General features: G+C 38.8%; 1 protein-coding gene across 9 annotated transcripts in view; it reads left to right on the forward strand.

The window, feature by feature from the left end:
* GIGYF2 (GRB10 interacting GYF protein 2) overlaps positions 1–17,049 on the forward strand; it is a 132,670-nt gene that overhangs the window by 40,769 nt on the left and 74,852 nt on the right. For 6 of the 9 annotated variants that reach the window (XM_021075627.1, XM_021075631.1, XM_021075628.1 and 3 more), the window contains 3 exons: positions 9,036–9,147; positions 15,260–15,371; positions 16,176–16,216. In XM_021075627.1, coding sequence (XP_020931286.1) covers positions 9,036–9,147; positions 15,260–15,371; positions 16,176–16,216 — 265 coding nt within the window. The remainder of the gene's footprint in view (positions 1–9,035; positions 9,148–15,259; positions 15,372–16,175; positions 16,217–17,049) is intronic. The other 3 variants (XM_021075634.1, XM_021075633.1, XM_021075632.1) reach the window with 2 other exon arrangements.

Here is a 17,049-nt window from a genome sequence, read left to right on the forward strand (position 1 = left end):
ACGGCTGCGTAATATTCCATTGTGTATATGGACCACATCTTCTTTATCCTCTCCTCTGTCAGTGGACATTTAGGTTGCTTCCATGTCTTGGCTATTATATCTAGTGTCAAAATGAACATTGGAATACATGTATCTTTTCGAATCATGGTTTTCTCTGGATGGATGCCCAGGAGTGGGATTGCTGGATCAAATATTTTAGTTTTTTGAGGAATCTCCATACTGTTTTCTATAGTGGTTGCACCAATTAACATTAACCGCTGAGCAATGAAGGGACCCCCCCCCTTTTTTATATCAATCTTGGTGATCTTCAGCACCATACTTTTTTTTTTTTTTGTCTTTTTAGGTTCACACCTGCTGCACATGGAAGTTCCTAGGATAGGGGTCCAATCGGAGCTGCAGCCACCCAGCCTACACCATAGCCATAGCAATGTGAAATCTGAGCTGCGTCTGCAACCTATACCACAACTCACAGCAACACTAGATCCTTAACCCACTGAGCAAGGCCAGGGATTGAACCCACATCCTCATGTTACTGCTGTGCCATGATAGAACTCCAGCATCAAACTTTGATAAGCAAATTTGTTTTGTTTATGGTTTTTCCTAAATCAGGTTAGTTTCATCTTTACTCATGAAACCCAGTGTCATCTAAGGTCATCAGCAGATATTTTCATTGACCAAAAGGTGTTATTGCTGTAAGGGGTACACAGGAAATGAAGGCTTCTGTCTCCAGTGATTGCTGAAAACTTCCTTTTCAAAACTTCCTTTTCAAAACTAAAATTTCCTTTAAAAAAATTTACATCTGGTTATATTTTGGTTTAATTTTCCTCAAAAATAGTTTTATTATGAAGTCTTTCAAATGATGTATAGAGAATATTTTGATAAATACCGGAATATTTTCAGTTCAGGTGTGTCAAATCTTAAGATTACGCTATATGTACATCTTTCTGTTTGGTTTAAGAAATAGAACTTCTCATACATTTGAGACTGCCTGGGGTGTACCCCTTCCTTCATTCCCAGAGATGACTATGCATTGGATTACTTTTGCCTTCAGTGTTTTAATATTTTCATTTCATATTACTATATCCATATGCAAATGGGTTATAAACTTTTTGTTGAAGATAGCGTACTATAGGTTATATTCTCCAGCTTGCTTTTTTCTTTCAGTAATGATGTTTAGATTTATCTGTATTCATACATATATCAAGAGTTTGTTCATCTCTGCTGTATAGTATTTTATGTGAGAAAATCCAGTTTTTCCAATATCCTCCAGTTGGATATTTAGTTTGTTTTCATTTTTTGCTATTACTAACAATGCTAAGTAAGCATTCTTAGAACATGTTGAAAAAGTGGAGTGACTGAAGTTGGCTCTTTTTTTTTTTTTAACACAATGCTGCTTTTATTTACAGTATTATGAGATATTTATGGTTAGATTTTTAAAAAATCTTTTTTAAATGATTTTTATTTTTTCCATTATATTTGGTTTAAAACACTTTTTTTTTTGGCCTTTTTAGGGCACACCCATGGCACATGGAGGTTCTAGGCTATGGGTCCTATAATGTGTTGAAAAAGTGGAGTGACTGAGTTGGCTGTTTGTTTTTTTAAACTTTGTAAACTTTACTAGGTATTGCAACTTTAGTATCTATAGGCATGTGCATTCTCACTGGCAGCGGCAGCGTATGAGAGGTCTTATTTTTATGCAGTCTTCCAGGTCTGGATTTTAAAACTTTGGCTGAAATGATGGCTGTTTATAGTTGTTTTTAATTTGTGTTTCATATGTTACTAGTAAGGTTCAGCATCTCTTCGTATGTTTATGGGCCTTTATGGTTTTTGATTGTCCTTTGTCCATTGTTCTATTGGATTGTTTTTTTGTGTTGATTTTACTATTATATATTCTTTAAAATCAGTAAAATAGTGCTATTATTATTATCATCATTTTGCTGTAAAAGGCACTCATATTCACTGTAGAAAATACAGAAACATACAAAGAGGAAAATTTTACCTGTAAACTCACCATGTAGAGATAATTACTTGTTAACATTTAGTATGTTAAGCAGTCTATTTTCTTTGTATATCTTTTTTTTTTTTTTTTTTGTCTTTTTGCTATTTCTTTGGGCCGCTCCTGCGGCATACGGAGGTTCCCAGGCTAGGGGTCGAATCGGAGCTGTAGCCCCCAGCCTACACCAGAGCCACAGCAACACGGGATCCGAGCCGCGTCTGCGACCTACACCACAGCTCACGGCAACGCCGGATTGTTAACCCACTGAGCAAGGGCAGGGGCCGAACCTGCATCCTCATGGTTCCTAGTCGGATTCGTTAACCACTGCGCCATGACGGGAACTCCTCTTTGTATATCTTTAGTTGATAAAATGTATCAATACAGACTGAATCCAACAGCGTACTAAAAGGATTATACACTATGGCCAAGTGGGGCTTATCCCCAGAATGCAAGGGTGGTGCAACATAACATCAACGTAACATACCACATTAATAGAATGACAAAAAAAAAAAAAAAAAACCCTACACTTAATCATCTTATTTGTCACAGAAAAAGTGTTTGGCAAAATTCAGCACCCTTTCATGATAAACCACTTAGTGAACTAGGACTAGAAAGGAATTTTATAATTATGGGCATTTATGAAAAACCCACAGCCAGCGTCATACTCAGTGATGAAAGACTGAAAACTGGATTTCTTGCTGTGGTGCAGTGGGTTAAGGACTCAGGTCTCTGCATCTTGAGTTGCTGTGGAGGCGTGGGTTTGATCCTCACTCTGGCACAGTGGGTTAAGGATCTTGTGTTGGCTGCAGCTGTGGCATAGGTTGCAACTGTGGCTTGGATTCAGTCCCTGGCCTGGGAATTTCCACATGCTGCAGGTGTGGCCAAAAAAAAAAAAAGACTGAAAGCTTTTCCCCTGAGATCAGGAGTAAGACAAAGATGCCAGCTTTCACTACTGATACTATACTGAAAATTTTAGCCAAAGCAGTTAGGTGACAAAAAGAAATAAGGGTCAAGGAGTTGCTGTCGTGGCGCAGCGGTTAACGAATCCGACTAGGAACCATGAGGTTGCGGGTTCGATCCCTGCCCCTGCTCAGTGGGTTAACGATCCGGCGTTGCTGTGAGCTGTGGTGTAGGTCGCAGACACGGCTTGGATCCCGTGTTGCTGTGGCTCTGGCGTAGGCCGGTGGCTACAGCTCCGATTCGACCCCTAGCCTGGGAACCTCCATGTGCCACGGGAGTGGCCCAAAGAAACAGCAAAAAGACAAAAAAAAAAAAAAAAGAAATAAGGGTCAAAACTGTAAGTGAAGAAGTAAACATCTCAGTTTGCAGATATGATCCTACCTATGGAAAATCCTAAAAAAAATCAACGAAATTAACTATTAGCACCAATAAATTAATACAGCACAGTTGTGTAGAATCAACAAAGAAAAATCAGTTATATTTTTATATACTAGCAATGGACAATTTGCAGAGGAAATTAAAATTTCATTAGTATCAACAAAATACTTAGAAATAAATTTAAGGAGGTATAAAACTTTTACAATCAAAAGTATAAAACACTATTGAAAGCAATTAAAGAAGACCTAAATAAGCGGAAAGCATCCCCATTTATTAAGCCTTCAAAGACAATATTGTTACTCTGTCCACACTCTCAGTACAGTCCCCATCAAAATCCCTCTGACTTTTTGGGTAGAAATTGATGAGCTGATCCTAAAATGCATATGGAATTGCAAGAGACCCTGAGTAGGGCTCTTTTGAAAAAGAAGAACAAAGCTGGATTACCTATACTTCCCAGTTTCAGAACTTAACTGCAGAACTACAGTAATCAAAACTGTGGCTTAAAGATAGACATATTCATGAGCCGATTAGAATCAAAAGTTCAGAAATAAAACCAAATCACTCCATACAGCTGAATTGCTTTAAAGAAACTTTGAAGGAGGATGTTTCTTTTATTTCACTTTTGCCATATCTGTAGCATTTTACCTTTATTTTTGCCATATATATGCATTTTTTAGGACCATACCCACAACATATGGAAGTTCCCAGGCTAGGGCTCAAATTGGAGCTATAGCTGCCAGGTACACCATAGCCACAGCAGCTGGGGATCTGAGCCTCGTCTATTATCTACACCACAGCTCACAGCACTGCTGGATCCTTAACCCACTGAGCATGGTCAAGGATCGAACCCATATCCTCATGGATACTAGTCTGGTTTGTTTCTGCTGCGCCACAACAGGAACTCTGTTTTTGCCATGTTTTTATTCATTAATTTTGAATAAGCAATAAATCATAGAGTTTAAATGTAAAAATTTACAGAACAGTATATAATAGAAAATCTCTCTCTTATCCTTCCCCCAGCCAGCTGTCTCCTTTTCTGAAAGGCAGTCAGTGTTAGCAGCTTCTTTGGTATTTTTCCAAGTAAATATTAAATATGTTTCCCTCTTTTTGTACAGGTGATGGTGTTTATTAAGCATTGTTCTATTTTTTAAATTTCTATTGAAAAAAATACCGTTCTCTTGTTTTAGTTTGCATTGCTTATTTCCCCAGTGCAGAGCTTCTCAACTGTTTGCATTTATATTTCTTTTAATTTTTTGTTCCTTGCCAATTTTTCTTTTGGATAGTAATATTTTTCTTGAGCCAGCCTTAACCCTAGCCTATGAAATTTCCTAAATTTCTAAATTGCATTTAATTTCCTTTATGATTTTTTAATACAGAAGCTAATTTTTGTATACTTTACTAGTTTGTCTTTCTGTGCTTATTCTTCTGTTTATGAAATGTCTAATAATTTACTTTTATTTTTCCTTAAGTGATTTCATGGATTTTTTTTTTTTTTTTAGAGACTACATGGGCCAGAAAAGTTTTCTAGTAAGTAGGGAGGAGGACTTGCTACTACTTACCAAAACGTTATAGATTTTTAATAAATACAAATAAATGAGTAATTAAATCACTAAGAAGTTAGTGTTAACTAAAGGCTCCAGAAATCATTTAAAAAACCAAACATTATTCAACAAATGCTGCTGGGAACTGTTGATTTAAAAATTTGAAAAGGAATTAAATTCGGTGTATACTACTACACACCAAAATGAGTTCCAGAATGACTGAACTAACTCTTGATTTTGTTGTCATACTGTTATTTCTATCAGGGAGATAATTCTAACGACCTAAGATAGCTTCACGCCGCATATCTTAATTTCCAAAAGTTACCTGAAAGCAATAGTCTGTCTTTAAAGTGCAAGTTAATTTTCTGCTGGTGCATGGTCCTCTACCCCCTACAAATACTCGTGTGTGTGTGTGTGTGTGTGTGTGTGTGTGCGCGCACATATGTATGCACATATAAAATATAAGTAGGTAAAAGGTTTGCTTAGAACAAAGTGAATGCTCACATAAGATATCCCCGTTGCTCTTTGGTTTGGCATTTCCCTTGTATATCTATCTCAGTTTGAAAAGCATGACTGTGCATTACACCTATGATTTCGGTAGCTGCTACCAGGTTGGTGTATTTTATTTATTTGAATCAAAGAAAGCCACTTCATTTAAGCATTTTTGAGTAGGTAGTACATGTATCTGTATTCAGAATTCACCAAGCGCATATAGTGAAAAGCAGGTCTTTGAGTCACCTAAACTCTCCCTGCCCATTATTCTTCCTCAGGAGTAACCACTTTTGCCATTTTCTTGTGTGCTGTTCACAGGGTATTCAGTACATCTGCACTATGTATCTGTCCTTTTGAAGACACATACACACAAGGGGTAGCATGCTGTCTATGCACACAGTTCTACACTTCACTGCTTTCACCCAGGCGTCTATTTGGGAGATAGTGGCAAATACTTAGCTTTTAATGTGCATCATAACGTTGTTTTAAATACTTATTGCTTAATGTGTTAAGTGCTTGCAACAACCCATGAAGTGCATTTCTCTTCACATTGTGTAGATGAGGAAGATGAGGCACAGAGAATTGGAATAAGGGAGCTAAAATTCACTCTAATGCAACCTAGCCCCTTCATGCTCTTAACTCCAGTTATGCGTTATGTCTTCGTATATTAGGCTGACTATGAAATTGTAGTTTTCAGAATCAGGAGTGGTTGAATGTTAGCAATTTTATATGGTTCAACTTAATCATAGAGTTGCTGCGTTTATCCAAACAACTACATAGAATTCCCTGTGTAGGTGACTATGGTTTTTTTGTTTTGTTTTGTTTTAATTTTTATGGCTGCACCCACAGCATATGGAAGTTCCTGGGCCGGGGATTGAATCTGAGTTGCAGCTGTGACCTGAGCCACAGCTGTGGCAATGCTGGATCCTTTAACCCACTGTGATGGACTGGGGATCGAACCTGTGTCCTCTGCAGTGACCCAAGCCTCTTTAGTCAGGTTCTTAACCGGCTGCACCACAGTGGGAACTCTGACCATGGTTTTTACTTTTTTTTTTTTTTTTTTTGTCTTTTTTGTCTTTTCAGGCCACACCTGTGGCATATGGAGGTTCCCAGGCTAGAGAGCGAATCGGAGCTGTAGCTGCCGGCCTACACCACAGCCACAGCAACGCCAGAGCCCAGCCTCATCTTTGACCTACACCACAGCTCACGGTAACGCCAGATCCTTAACCCACTGAGCGAGGCCAGGGATCGAATCCGAAAGAAACCTCATGGTTCCTAGTCAGATTCGTTTCCGCTGTGCCATGATGGGAACTCCTCTGACCATGGTTTTTGAATTAGCTCCTTTCAATACTTAGCTCATTTCCATTTTTGCTTTTACAAACAGTATTGGAGTTAAGGTCTTTCAGCTTATGTTTGTTTTTCACATGTGTAAGAAGAGGAACTGTGTCAAAGTACTTATATGTACTTTGAGAAACTGCCTTCTGGAAATTACACCAGTTTGCACTTGCAGCTGCAATGAGTGAGGATGAACCAAAGCATGAGAGTTTCCCCGAACTCTGCAGGTGGGAGCCTTTGAGTGTCACACGGGGAACACTCTGGTCATGAGGTATTCAGCTGTGTCAGATCCTGGCGTACATAAGGCCGCTAGCTCTGACCTCCGTTTTTCCAGTATTAGACTCTATTAATCTAAATTTTAGGACTTCATAGTCTTCACTTAATTGTGTTCCCAGAGGCATTATTCAGTAACTCCACTGGCTACCTTGTGCTAAAAGGTAAGTTAACATACTTGATTCAGCCAGCTTTTTTTTTTTTTTAAATTAAGTTTTATTAAAATATGGTTTGAAATAGTGTTAATCAAGCTTGGTATCTTCATTATCATTTACATCTTTTGCCTTCAGTTTTGAAGTTACTTGATTATATGATTATATACTTGCAAAACTCAAAGGGAAAAAACTTCTTTACATTGATAAGTTTCTAAAATTTACCTGAATTGATTGCATTGAATGCAATTCCGAAAAGGACAGGTAATAGGTAATGAGGAAAAAAATGATCCATATATTAAAACAAGAAATTCAGTAATGAAAGAAGTTTTAAAACAAACCAATTGCATGTTGATTTTTTCGCAAGAGGTGTAGACATGGAGCTCCCATCCTGACTCTGGTAATGAACCTGACTAGTATCCATGAGGATGTGGGTTTGATCCCTGGCCTCATTTAGTGAGTTAAGGATCTGCATTGCTGTGAGCTGTGGTGTAGGTCACAGGCCTGGCTCGGTTACCACATTTCTGTGGCTGTGGCGTAGGCTGGCAGCTGCAGCTCTGATTCAACTGCTAGTCTGGGAACTTCCATATGCTGTGGGTGTGGCCTTAAAAAGAGATCACATTTCAGTTGATTTTGATTCAAAATGGCAAATTAGGTCTTAATAGTGGAGAACAATTTGGACTAAAATATTAGTTGAATTGCAGGATTCTGTTTCAGCCCAACTTTTTAAGTCTCACTTCTTATCCCTCTTGCCTGGAGGGTCCTGGGCTACAGCCATGCTGAAATGGGATTTTTCCACACTGGACCACACTTCTGCACTTTTGCATAGATGTTTATTAGGTTCTAAGTGTATAGAAATATTCTGTTAAGGCTATATTCCAACATTTTCTGAGTTTAAAACTCTCTTATAGGAGTTCCCTGGTGGCTCAGTGGGTTAAGGATCCAGCACTGTCATTGCTGTGGCTTGGGTTGCTGCCTTGGTACAGGCTCAATCCCTGACCCCAGAACTTCTACAGCCAAAACAAAAAAGAAACAAGAAAACTCTCTCATCAAATTCTCCTTCAGATGCCTGGTATTTTGATATTTTATAGGTCATTTTTCAAGATTTTTAAAATTGCTTCTTGCTTTACCTTTTCCTAGGCTCTGTGTATTCCATTTATCTGGAAGTATCAACTAAACGTATTTTTGGCTCCCAGGCCGCTTGATTTCCTGTTTCCCTCTTTGTGTTTGAAGGAGACCCACTCACTACTGTTCTTGTTGTACTTGACCCCTTTCCAGATTGGCTGTGGGTGCAAATGCAGGCTAATGATCTAGCGATTGGGTTTTATTTTTTTAAGCATTCCCTTTCCACCCATTAAGGTGGCTTGATCTTCGGTAGATTCTTCTTTTGCCTTTCCCCATTCACCCCAATACCTGTCATTTTATTAAATACTAGTTGGAGTTGCTAATTCACGTTGGTGAGCAGAATGAGGCAAAATAATTGTTTTTCTCATTATTATGCTACTCTTGATTCAGACTTTGTTACTCCCTCTCATTTCCACCTTTCAGTAATTTGAAGGGCCCTTCAAACCAGATCTCTTTTACTAAGTATTTTCTATCTATTATGATTTAGATTTGCCCTTTCTGGCTCCAGATACATGTAGTGTTTAGAGTTTGTTTAACATTTCCTCGCAGAACGTAATACAGTGTAAGGCGTTTGTTGTTATTTTTTTTTTTTTTTGACCTGAAATGTAATATGAAATTTTCAGCTGAAACCAGGTTGTGGAGCATCTTGGTGCATCACGCAGTGATGGTTTCCCATTGCCAGTAGGAATGGGGTGTCATGTTACAGACGCGTTGGGAGATGGTGCGAGCAACGTGCACTTTTATCTGTTTTATCCATTTTTTCTTTCTTTTCTTTTTTGGCAGAGAAACTTTTCCATGTCTGTAAATAGTGCTGCTGTCCTGCGATTGACAGGACGAGGAGGAGGAGGAACAGTGGTGGGGGCTCCTAGAGGTCGAAGTTCTTCAAGAGGGCGAGGTGAGCTTCCATGTGAAAAAAGTGTAATGGAGGAGGTGGAGAAAGAGGATAGGGAAATCACTTTAAAAATATTTTGGTACTTTGATTTTTAAAAATCTGCTCTTTCGGGAGTTCCTGTCGTGGCTTAGTGATTAATGAATCCGACTAGGAACCATGAGGTTGCAGGTTCGATCCCTGGCCTCACTCAGTGGGTTAAGGATCTGGCGTTGCCGTGAGCTGTGGCGTAGGCCAGGCCACAGCTTCCATTAGACCCCTAGCCTGGGAACCTCCATATGCTGCGGGTGCGGTCCTAGAAAAGACAAAAAAAGATAAAAAAAAAAAAAAAAAAGAACCCCCAAAAAACCCCATCAGCAAAACAACTGCTCTTTCGCATTAACTGCATAATAATGTCCTCAACATTTATTTTCTGAACCATTTGTCAGTGTTGCTCCACAATCCCAGACTTGGAGAGGAGGAGGGTAATTCTGGTTTAGAGATCAAAGTGTGAGTGATTCTAGGTGCTCTCATTAACTTTGGCACAGATTCAGTCTCCTTATTCCTCATCACCAGAGATCCAGAGCTCCCTCAAGTGCCTTGAGCAGCCCCCAGGTTCCTTCAGGCCTGTATGACACAGGGTCTCTATAAAAGGCCACAAGCCAGGAGTGGCCCCAGCCAGAGAGGCTTTTGTAAAAGCTGTCTCATCGGTACTAGGGCTTTTTTAAGATGTAGAACAACAGCAAAAGATTATGCTTTTGTATTTTGTGGATTTGTGTCTTAGAAGAATTTTTGTTAAAAGAAGAATAATTCTAATTTTGATATTGCCTGTTCTCTGATATCTGCTCTCTATTTGGAATTTGTTGCTTTTCTATACTTAAGGGCAATCTTGATGTTTGTAGTATTTTACCTCCAAGTTGGTTAAATCATAGTAGAAGTCTAAATAGACCTTGTAACTTAAGAGGTTTTTTGAAAATGGAAGAATTGCGTGTCTGTAAAGACAGAGGCCATTGTCTCCACACATTGCACCACCTAAGTGTGGAGTATCTGAATTCTTTTTTCTTCAAGTTGTTTGTGCGTTATGAGTAGCATAATTTACACCCACCCTGTAGCTTAGAGAGGTCGTGTTAAACTGTCCTCTTCCTGTGAAGAGGTTTCTTTGAGGAGTCATCAGAACGTGGGAGCGCGCACGTTGTGGATGAAGAGGCTGATGAAACTGCTTGTAGGCCAGGCACTGTCAGCCGCCTTGGGCGCCTTCTGAATTTGTCAGTCTCTAGAACTGTAGTTTGACCCTAGGAGCTATTGGAATCATCTATAAAACTCATAAGAAGTACCTTCGCAGCAGGATACTGGGTGGTGAGATTTAAACGAGCGTGTTTCAGAGGTTCACAAGCCGTTTAGGTTCCCACATGTGATTAGGTTCCGTTGGTCTAGAATTCATCTGAGATGTGTGCTTCTTGACGGGGCGATGGTGGTGTTTTGGGGATGGCCCTGGCCTGCTGCTTGGGTGATTCCTGTGTTTTCCTGCGCTGGGCTGGCAGCGAGATGAGGTTGCCCTCAGGCAGCTTTGCCTCTAGTGCTTTTCAGGGGCAGATCCTGAGAGATCTTATTAAGATCGTGTTAATTAAGAAGTGCAGCCCACAAGCAGCTGTCTTTTGTGCCTCAAGTGACCACCAGTGTTGTGTCTTGCAAATACCACCCAATCTCTAAATAGGCTTAAAAAAAATTCCAGTTCTCTGGTGGCTCAGTGCGCTTAGTAGCCAGTGTTGTCACTGCCATGGCTCTGGTTACTGCAGTGGCACAGATTCAGTCCTTGGCCTAGGAACTTTTGCATGCTGCAGGCATGACCCCCCCCAAAAAAAAAAAAATCCATATCAAGAAACTAATGAAGGGCTGCTAAATTTCTCCTGCCTTCTGTCTTTTTAGAGGTGTATAGGGTTTATCACATAGGGTAGAACTCTTACACTCAGAGTTTATATGGGGTGTGTGTAAAAGATAGATGCTGTGATGAAAGCAGTGACTTAATAAACATTGATGTGCCTGAGTGATGTAAAACTAGTCAAATGAACCAACTGACTTGGTGGAAAATACTGCTTCACACCACTGTCCCAACTGCGATTCTTTTTGATTGTTTTCTTCACTTATTACTTAATTTTACTTATATCACTTATTACTTAATTTTAACTTGTTGGTTAAATAAAGTGATTAGTGTGGCTTTTTTTTTCCTTCCCCATGAGCAGAGCTAACTTGATGATTATGTTGGCTGTTTTCAACTTGAGAAAACTTTGATGTGAAAATTGACTGACTTTCAGACTTCTGAGTATCAAGAACTAGTAAATTTTTTTTTTTTTTTTTTTTTTGGCTTTTTGTCATTTTAGGGCTGCACCCACAGCATGTGGAGGTTCCCAGGCTAGAGGTCTAATCAGAGCTGTAGCTGCCTGCCTACACCACAGCCACAGCAACGCCAGATCCAAGTCGCATCTGTGGCCTACACCACAGCTCATGGCAACGCCAGATCCTTAACCCACTGAGCAAGGACAGGGATCAAACCTACAACCTCATGGTTCCTAGTCAGATTCGTTAACCACTAAGCCATGACAGAACTCCCAAGAACTAGTAAAATTTAAATAAACAAATGAAGTAATACAAATTTGTCATCTGTTTTATCTAGTTGAGACATTTAACAATACACCATATCTATATAGCTGTCAGCCACTCTTCTTCATTATATAAAGAAAGTATATTTTAATCCCCCAAAGAATAAGGTGAAATCTCAGACAATAGGATAGTCTTTGTATGTGTGTGTGTGTGTCTTTTTAGGGCCTCACTAGTGACATATGGAAGTTCCCAGGCTAGGGGTCGAATCAGAGCTGTAATTGCCGGTCTACACCACAGCCACAGCAATGCAGCATCTGAGCCTCGTCTACGACCTACACCATAGCTCATAGCAACGCTGGATCCTTAACCCACTAAGCGAGGCCAGGGATGGAACCCGTGTCCTCATGGATACTAGTTGGGTTTGTTGCATCTGAGCCACAGTGGGAACTCCTAGGGTAGTCTTTTATTTATTTACTTATTATTTTTAAAAATTTATCTTTGTTTATTTTTGGCTTTTTAGGGCCGCACCTGTGGCATATGGGGATTCCCAGGCTAGGGGTCTAATTGGAGCAACATACAGCTGCCGGCCTACACCACAGCCACAGCAGCGCCAGATCCGAGCTGTGTCTGTGACATAGACCACAGCTCTCGGCAATGCCGGCTTCTTAACCCACTGAGAGAGACCAGGGATTGAACCCGAAACCTCATGGTTCCTAGTTGGATTTGTTTCTGCTGTGCCACGACAGGTTGAAGTTTAGTTGATTTATAATGTTGGGTCAGTTTCTGGTGTACAGCAAAGTGAATCGGTTTCATGTATGCTTTTTCATATTCTTTTCCCTTATGGTTTATCACAGGATCTTAAATATAGTTCTCTGTGTTATACAGTAGAACGTTGTTTTTCATCCATTGTATGTGTAATAGTTTTCATCTGCTAATCCCAAACTCCCAACCCACCCCCTGCCACATCCCCTCCTCTTGGGTAACCACAAGTCTAATAGCATAGTCTTTTAAGTTTAGCTTTATGAAAGATTCACTATGTTGTGTTTACTTGCTCCTCCTTATATGGGAGTGACATTTATGGATGATTATGGGCCTTGTGCTTTGAAGATTGTTCTTTACGTTTTATAGGCTGGAAAGCTGTAGAATCTGATTCTTTTTTTGTGCCCATTTATAAGGCTTTAGACTCATAAGGAGGACCAGTGCAATGCTCGAAGTAACTGGCAGAAAATGCTTTGTTCGTGGATTGCTTATTTTTCCGGCAGCTTGAAGGCTATTCTCATATTCATATGTTTCCAGATAGAACACTTTTTCAAGGTGCTGTGTACTTAATGGTTTTCTTGAGAACATTGTTCTCTAAAAAGACAGGGAACTTTTTTCTTTTACCCTAAAAACCGTCATTGTAGGGGATTCATTCCAGTGTTATACAATAGTTTGTATTAACACGGTGTTAGGATCTTAAATAAAATGTGTGTATTTCCTACTGATAGAGGTATGGAAACTGGGAATTGACTTTAAGTTGATTCAACTGGAAGGTAACTTTATTACATTTCAACCCTAGTCCTCACTTGCATTTCACAGGTGAAGAAATTGATACTTGGACTAGTTAAGAGAGTACACATTGTTCCTCAGATAAAATAAAATTCTGTCCATTATTTTTGTATTTCATAATAAGGTCAGAGAGAAGTACATTTGTATTCTAAGTCAATTCTTGATAAATTATAACTAAGAAGTAGAAATACTGCATGGATATTTGAAGTAATTATTTAATTCAGTTACATTTAGCTTTGGAATGTGTTCATGCTCTTATTCAAGATTCATTATCATTTGTCTTTGGGTGGTTTTATGCTGTTGGAGAAGTCTGTCTAGGGGTAATGGCTAAACTTCTAAGCGTAAATACACCCCTGGTCTCCCCCCACCCCCCTCCCAGAAGGTTTTCTAACCTGTGCATTGGATACAAATGGTGTGCATTGTTGGGAAATCCTCACGCTAGACGGAAAGTGTAAAGCTGAAAGTGCACACTGCCTTCTGCCCCCAGACGCGGCATTTATATCCTTACTTATCCTAACTCTGCAGCCATGTCATTATATGCACGGAATCTTTTTTTTTTTAATTTATTGTTCTTTGGCATACTTTCATCACTCAATGGAATAATGTAGATTTAATGCCAGTACTTTATCTTCTGTAACTTCCTAGTGTTCTGCTGAATCATTTTATCAGAATTTATCTAGCCAGTGCTTTATTTTACTTTTTTTAAATTGCAACATCTTCATATGTATATGTATTTGCATATTTGTGTGAGTATTTCTGTTAGGTTAAGTTCTAGTTAGAATTGTGGAGTCAGATTTTGATAGTTGTAACCAACAAATTGCCTTCGTTAATGGCCAGTTTACCCTTGAACCACTGGAGCTTCTAAATCCTACATCCACACGTTCTTACCAGACCAGTGGTTTGAATTTAGTGCTGCTTGATATTTTTCTTTCAGATTTGAGCACGTGGGAAAGAATGCCTTTGGTTGCTGTAGAATATCCTTTTAAGGAGTTAGTTCATAAAATTGGTAGGTTAGAGTTTATCCTATTAAATTATCTTTTTGGAGTTCCCATCATGGCTCAGCAGAAATGAATCTGACTAGTATCCATGAGGACACAGGTTCTATCTCTGGCCTTACTCAGTGGGTTAAGGATCCAGCGTTTCTGTGAGCTGTGGTGTAGGTTGCAGATGTATGTGGCTTGGATCCCACATTGCTCTTGCTGTGGTGTAGGCTGGCAGCTGTAGCTCCAATTTGACCCCTGGCCTGGGAACTTCCATATGCTATGAGTGAGGCCCTAAAAAGACAAAAAAAAAAAAAAAAAAACCAACCAAACAAAAAAACCCACTTTTCTCTAGAGTTAGAAAAATTAAACATTTGTTCTTGGCTTTTGTTCTTTATCTCTTCTCAGACTCTGTATATCTTCTATTTTTTTTTTTATTATCTTCTATTTTTGTTGAAAATTCAGTAAAAGGTTTGATAGATAGTGATGGTTTATTGATCTTAGAATTTCACCATTGAAATTTTTAAGGAGTTTAGTATTGATACTATTTCTTTTTTTTTTTTTTTTTCTTATGGCTGCACTCTCAGAATATGGAAGTTCTGGTGCTATGGATTGAATGTAACCCACAGCTGCACTCTGTGTCACAGCTGCAGCAACGCTGTATCCTTTAACCCACTGCAACAGGCCAGGGATCGAACCATGCCCCTGCAGTGACCCGAGCCGCTGAGGTTGGATTCTTAACCCACTGCACCACAGTGAGAACTCCTTCATACTATTTCTTGTTAAGAACAGGAACTGGGACTCTTACACAGTTTTCTAACTTAAATTTTTCATCTTGCTGTGGTCTAGCTACTTTGGTGCCACCATCGGTCTCCCCGATCCAGTGGGTCTGGATAAGGATTTAAATGTAGACATCCTACTTTGTGTGTAGACAGAAGTTCAGAGATCAGTCCTTGGTGTTGAACTTTGCCAAATTCTGACACCTGTCATTTTTTCTGTTTTCTTATTTTCAGGTAGAGGCAGAGGTGAATGTGGTTTCTACCAAAGAAGCTTTGATGAAGTGGAGGGTGTGTTTGGTCGAGGAGGTGGCAGGGAAATGCATAGGTCGCAGAGCTGGGAGGAAAGGTAACTGCAGGATCCACATCTTGGTATAAAAAGCGTACTTCTTTTCTGCTTTCTGCAGAGGAGAAGACTCTTTGTACAGGTACAAGATTGCATTTAAAAAATGCTGTTAATTATTGAATATCAATTACGTTAGAAATGTTTAAATGATCTTTATTTAAAGGAAGAAGGATTCTAGGTAAATAGGTTAATATTTTAGTGCCAGGATGGATATTTAATAGTTAATTAGATTTGCTATTTGATTAGCACTCAGTGGGAGGTATTTTCCTTTTATTGATTGTTGCTGTTAAAGCATCTTCTCTGTGTTGCTTGTTATGAGCAAAGGCAGGTCTGTATATGTGAAGATTCCACTATAAAAATATGTAAAATAATGAAACAGCTTAACATCAGTGTGGTTTCTTATGTAATGGCCTGTCCAGAAAAAGGTATACTGTATAACCATTAAGGTTAGGGTGATTTTGAAAATCTTTAATGATGTGTAAAATCACATTCTAAAAGCACTGTACAAGGCTGTGTACAGTGGATACCTACAATAAAACATGTATCTAATCTAAAAAATAATTAAAAATAAATTAAAAATAATTAAAAGTCCTAGGTCTTTAGAAGCTAGCTTTTGTAAGTGAGACGGTGGATATTTTTTCACCTTTGCACTTTTTTTTGTATTTTCCAGACGTTAGGCAATAACCATATATTTGTTTTATAATTTGAAAAAGAAGTCCTATTAAAGAAAGATAGGAAAATGGGTGTCATGGATGAGAAATCTGTATTACTCTCAAGTCTTGTTTGAAACTTATTTTACCTTTTTAGGGGTGACAGACGTTTTGAAAAACCAGGACGAAAAGATGTAGGTAAGGCTTTTCAACTGTTTGAAGTATTTTTTATCTGTACTTCCATGGTATTTGTTCTTACAGAGGCTCACAGACAATACCTTTATTAAAAATTGACTCAATTTCCTGCATCTCTCCAGTAGATGGGGTTGTAGCATTGCTCACATTTAGAATTCCATGGTTATTTGAGGGCTTTATTGTGTGAAACCAGGGATGATGTATACAACCATTAGAATTTACTTGATTTGACTTTGTAGGCCTCTGTGTTCTCTGCAAGACATATATATATATATATATATATATATATATATATATATATGCTTTTTTTTGTTTTTTTTTGTTTTTTTTTGTTTTTTTGGCTTTTTAGGGCCGCACTTGCGGCATATGAAAGTTCCAGGCTAGGGGCTGAATTGGAGCTGTAGCTGCCAACCTACACAACAGCCACAGCAACGCAGGATCCAAGCTGTGTCTGTGACCTATACCACAGCTCACGGCAACGCCGGATCCTTAATCCACTGAGCGAGGCCAGGGATCAAACCCATGTCCTCATGGATACTAGCTGGGTTCTTTACAGCTTGAGTCATGATGGGATCCCCGTGTGGTCTTTTTGATGTATAATCTTACTTTCTTTTTTAGGGCAATTTCCACATAGATTTATAAAAATATATTGTAGTGGTTTTTACCAAATGCTTTTTGAGAAGATGTTCATTTCAGGTTATTAAATTAACTGTGCTAATGATTCTGAGCTTACCTTTTATAAGTAATCCAGTTTTGTTGAAAATAATTGTAGATTAAAAAAAATTTCTTTTATGTTTTGTCTTATTCTTTCCCCAAACAGTAGTACTTAACTAGTG

Source organism: Sus scrofa, chromosome 15 (genome assembly GCF_000003025.6).
Source record: "Sus scrofa isolate TJ Tabasco breed Duroc chromosome 15, Sscrofa11.1, whole genome shotgun sequence".
In the NCBI taxonomy this organism is placed as follows: Eukaryota; Metazoa; Chordata; class Mammalia; order Artiodactyla; family Suidae; genus Sus; species Sus scrofa.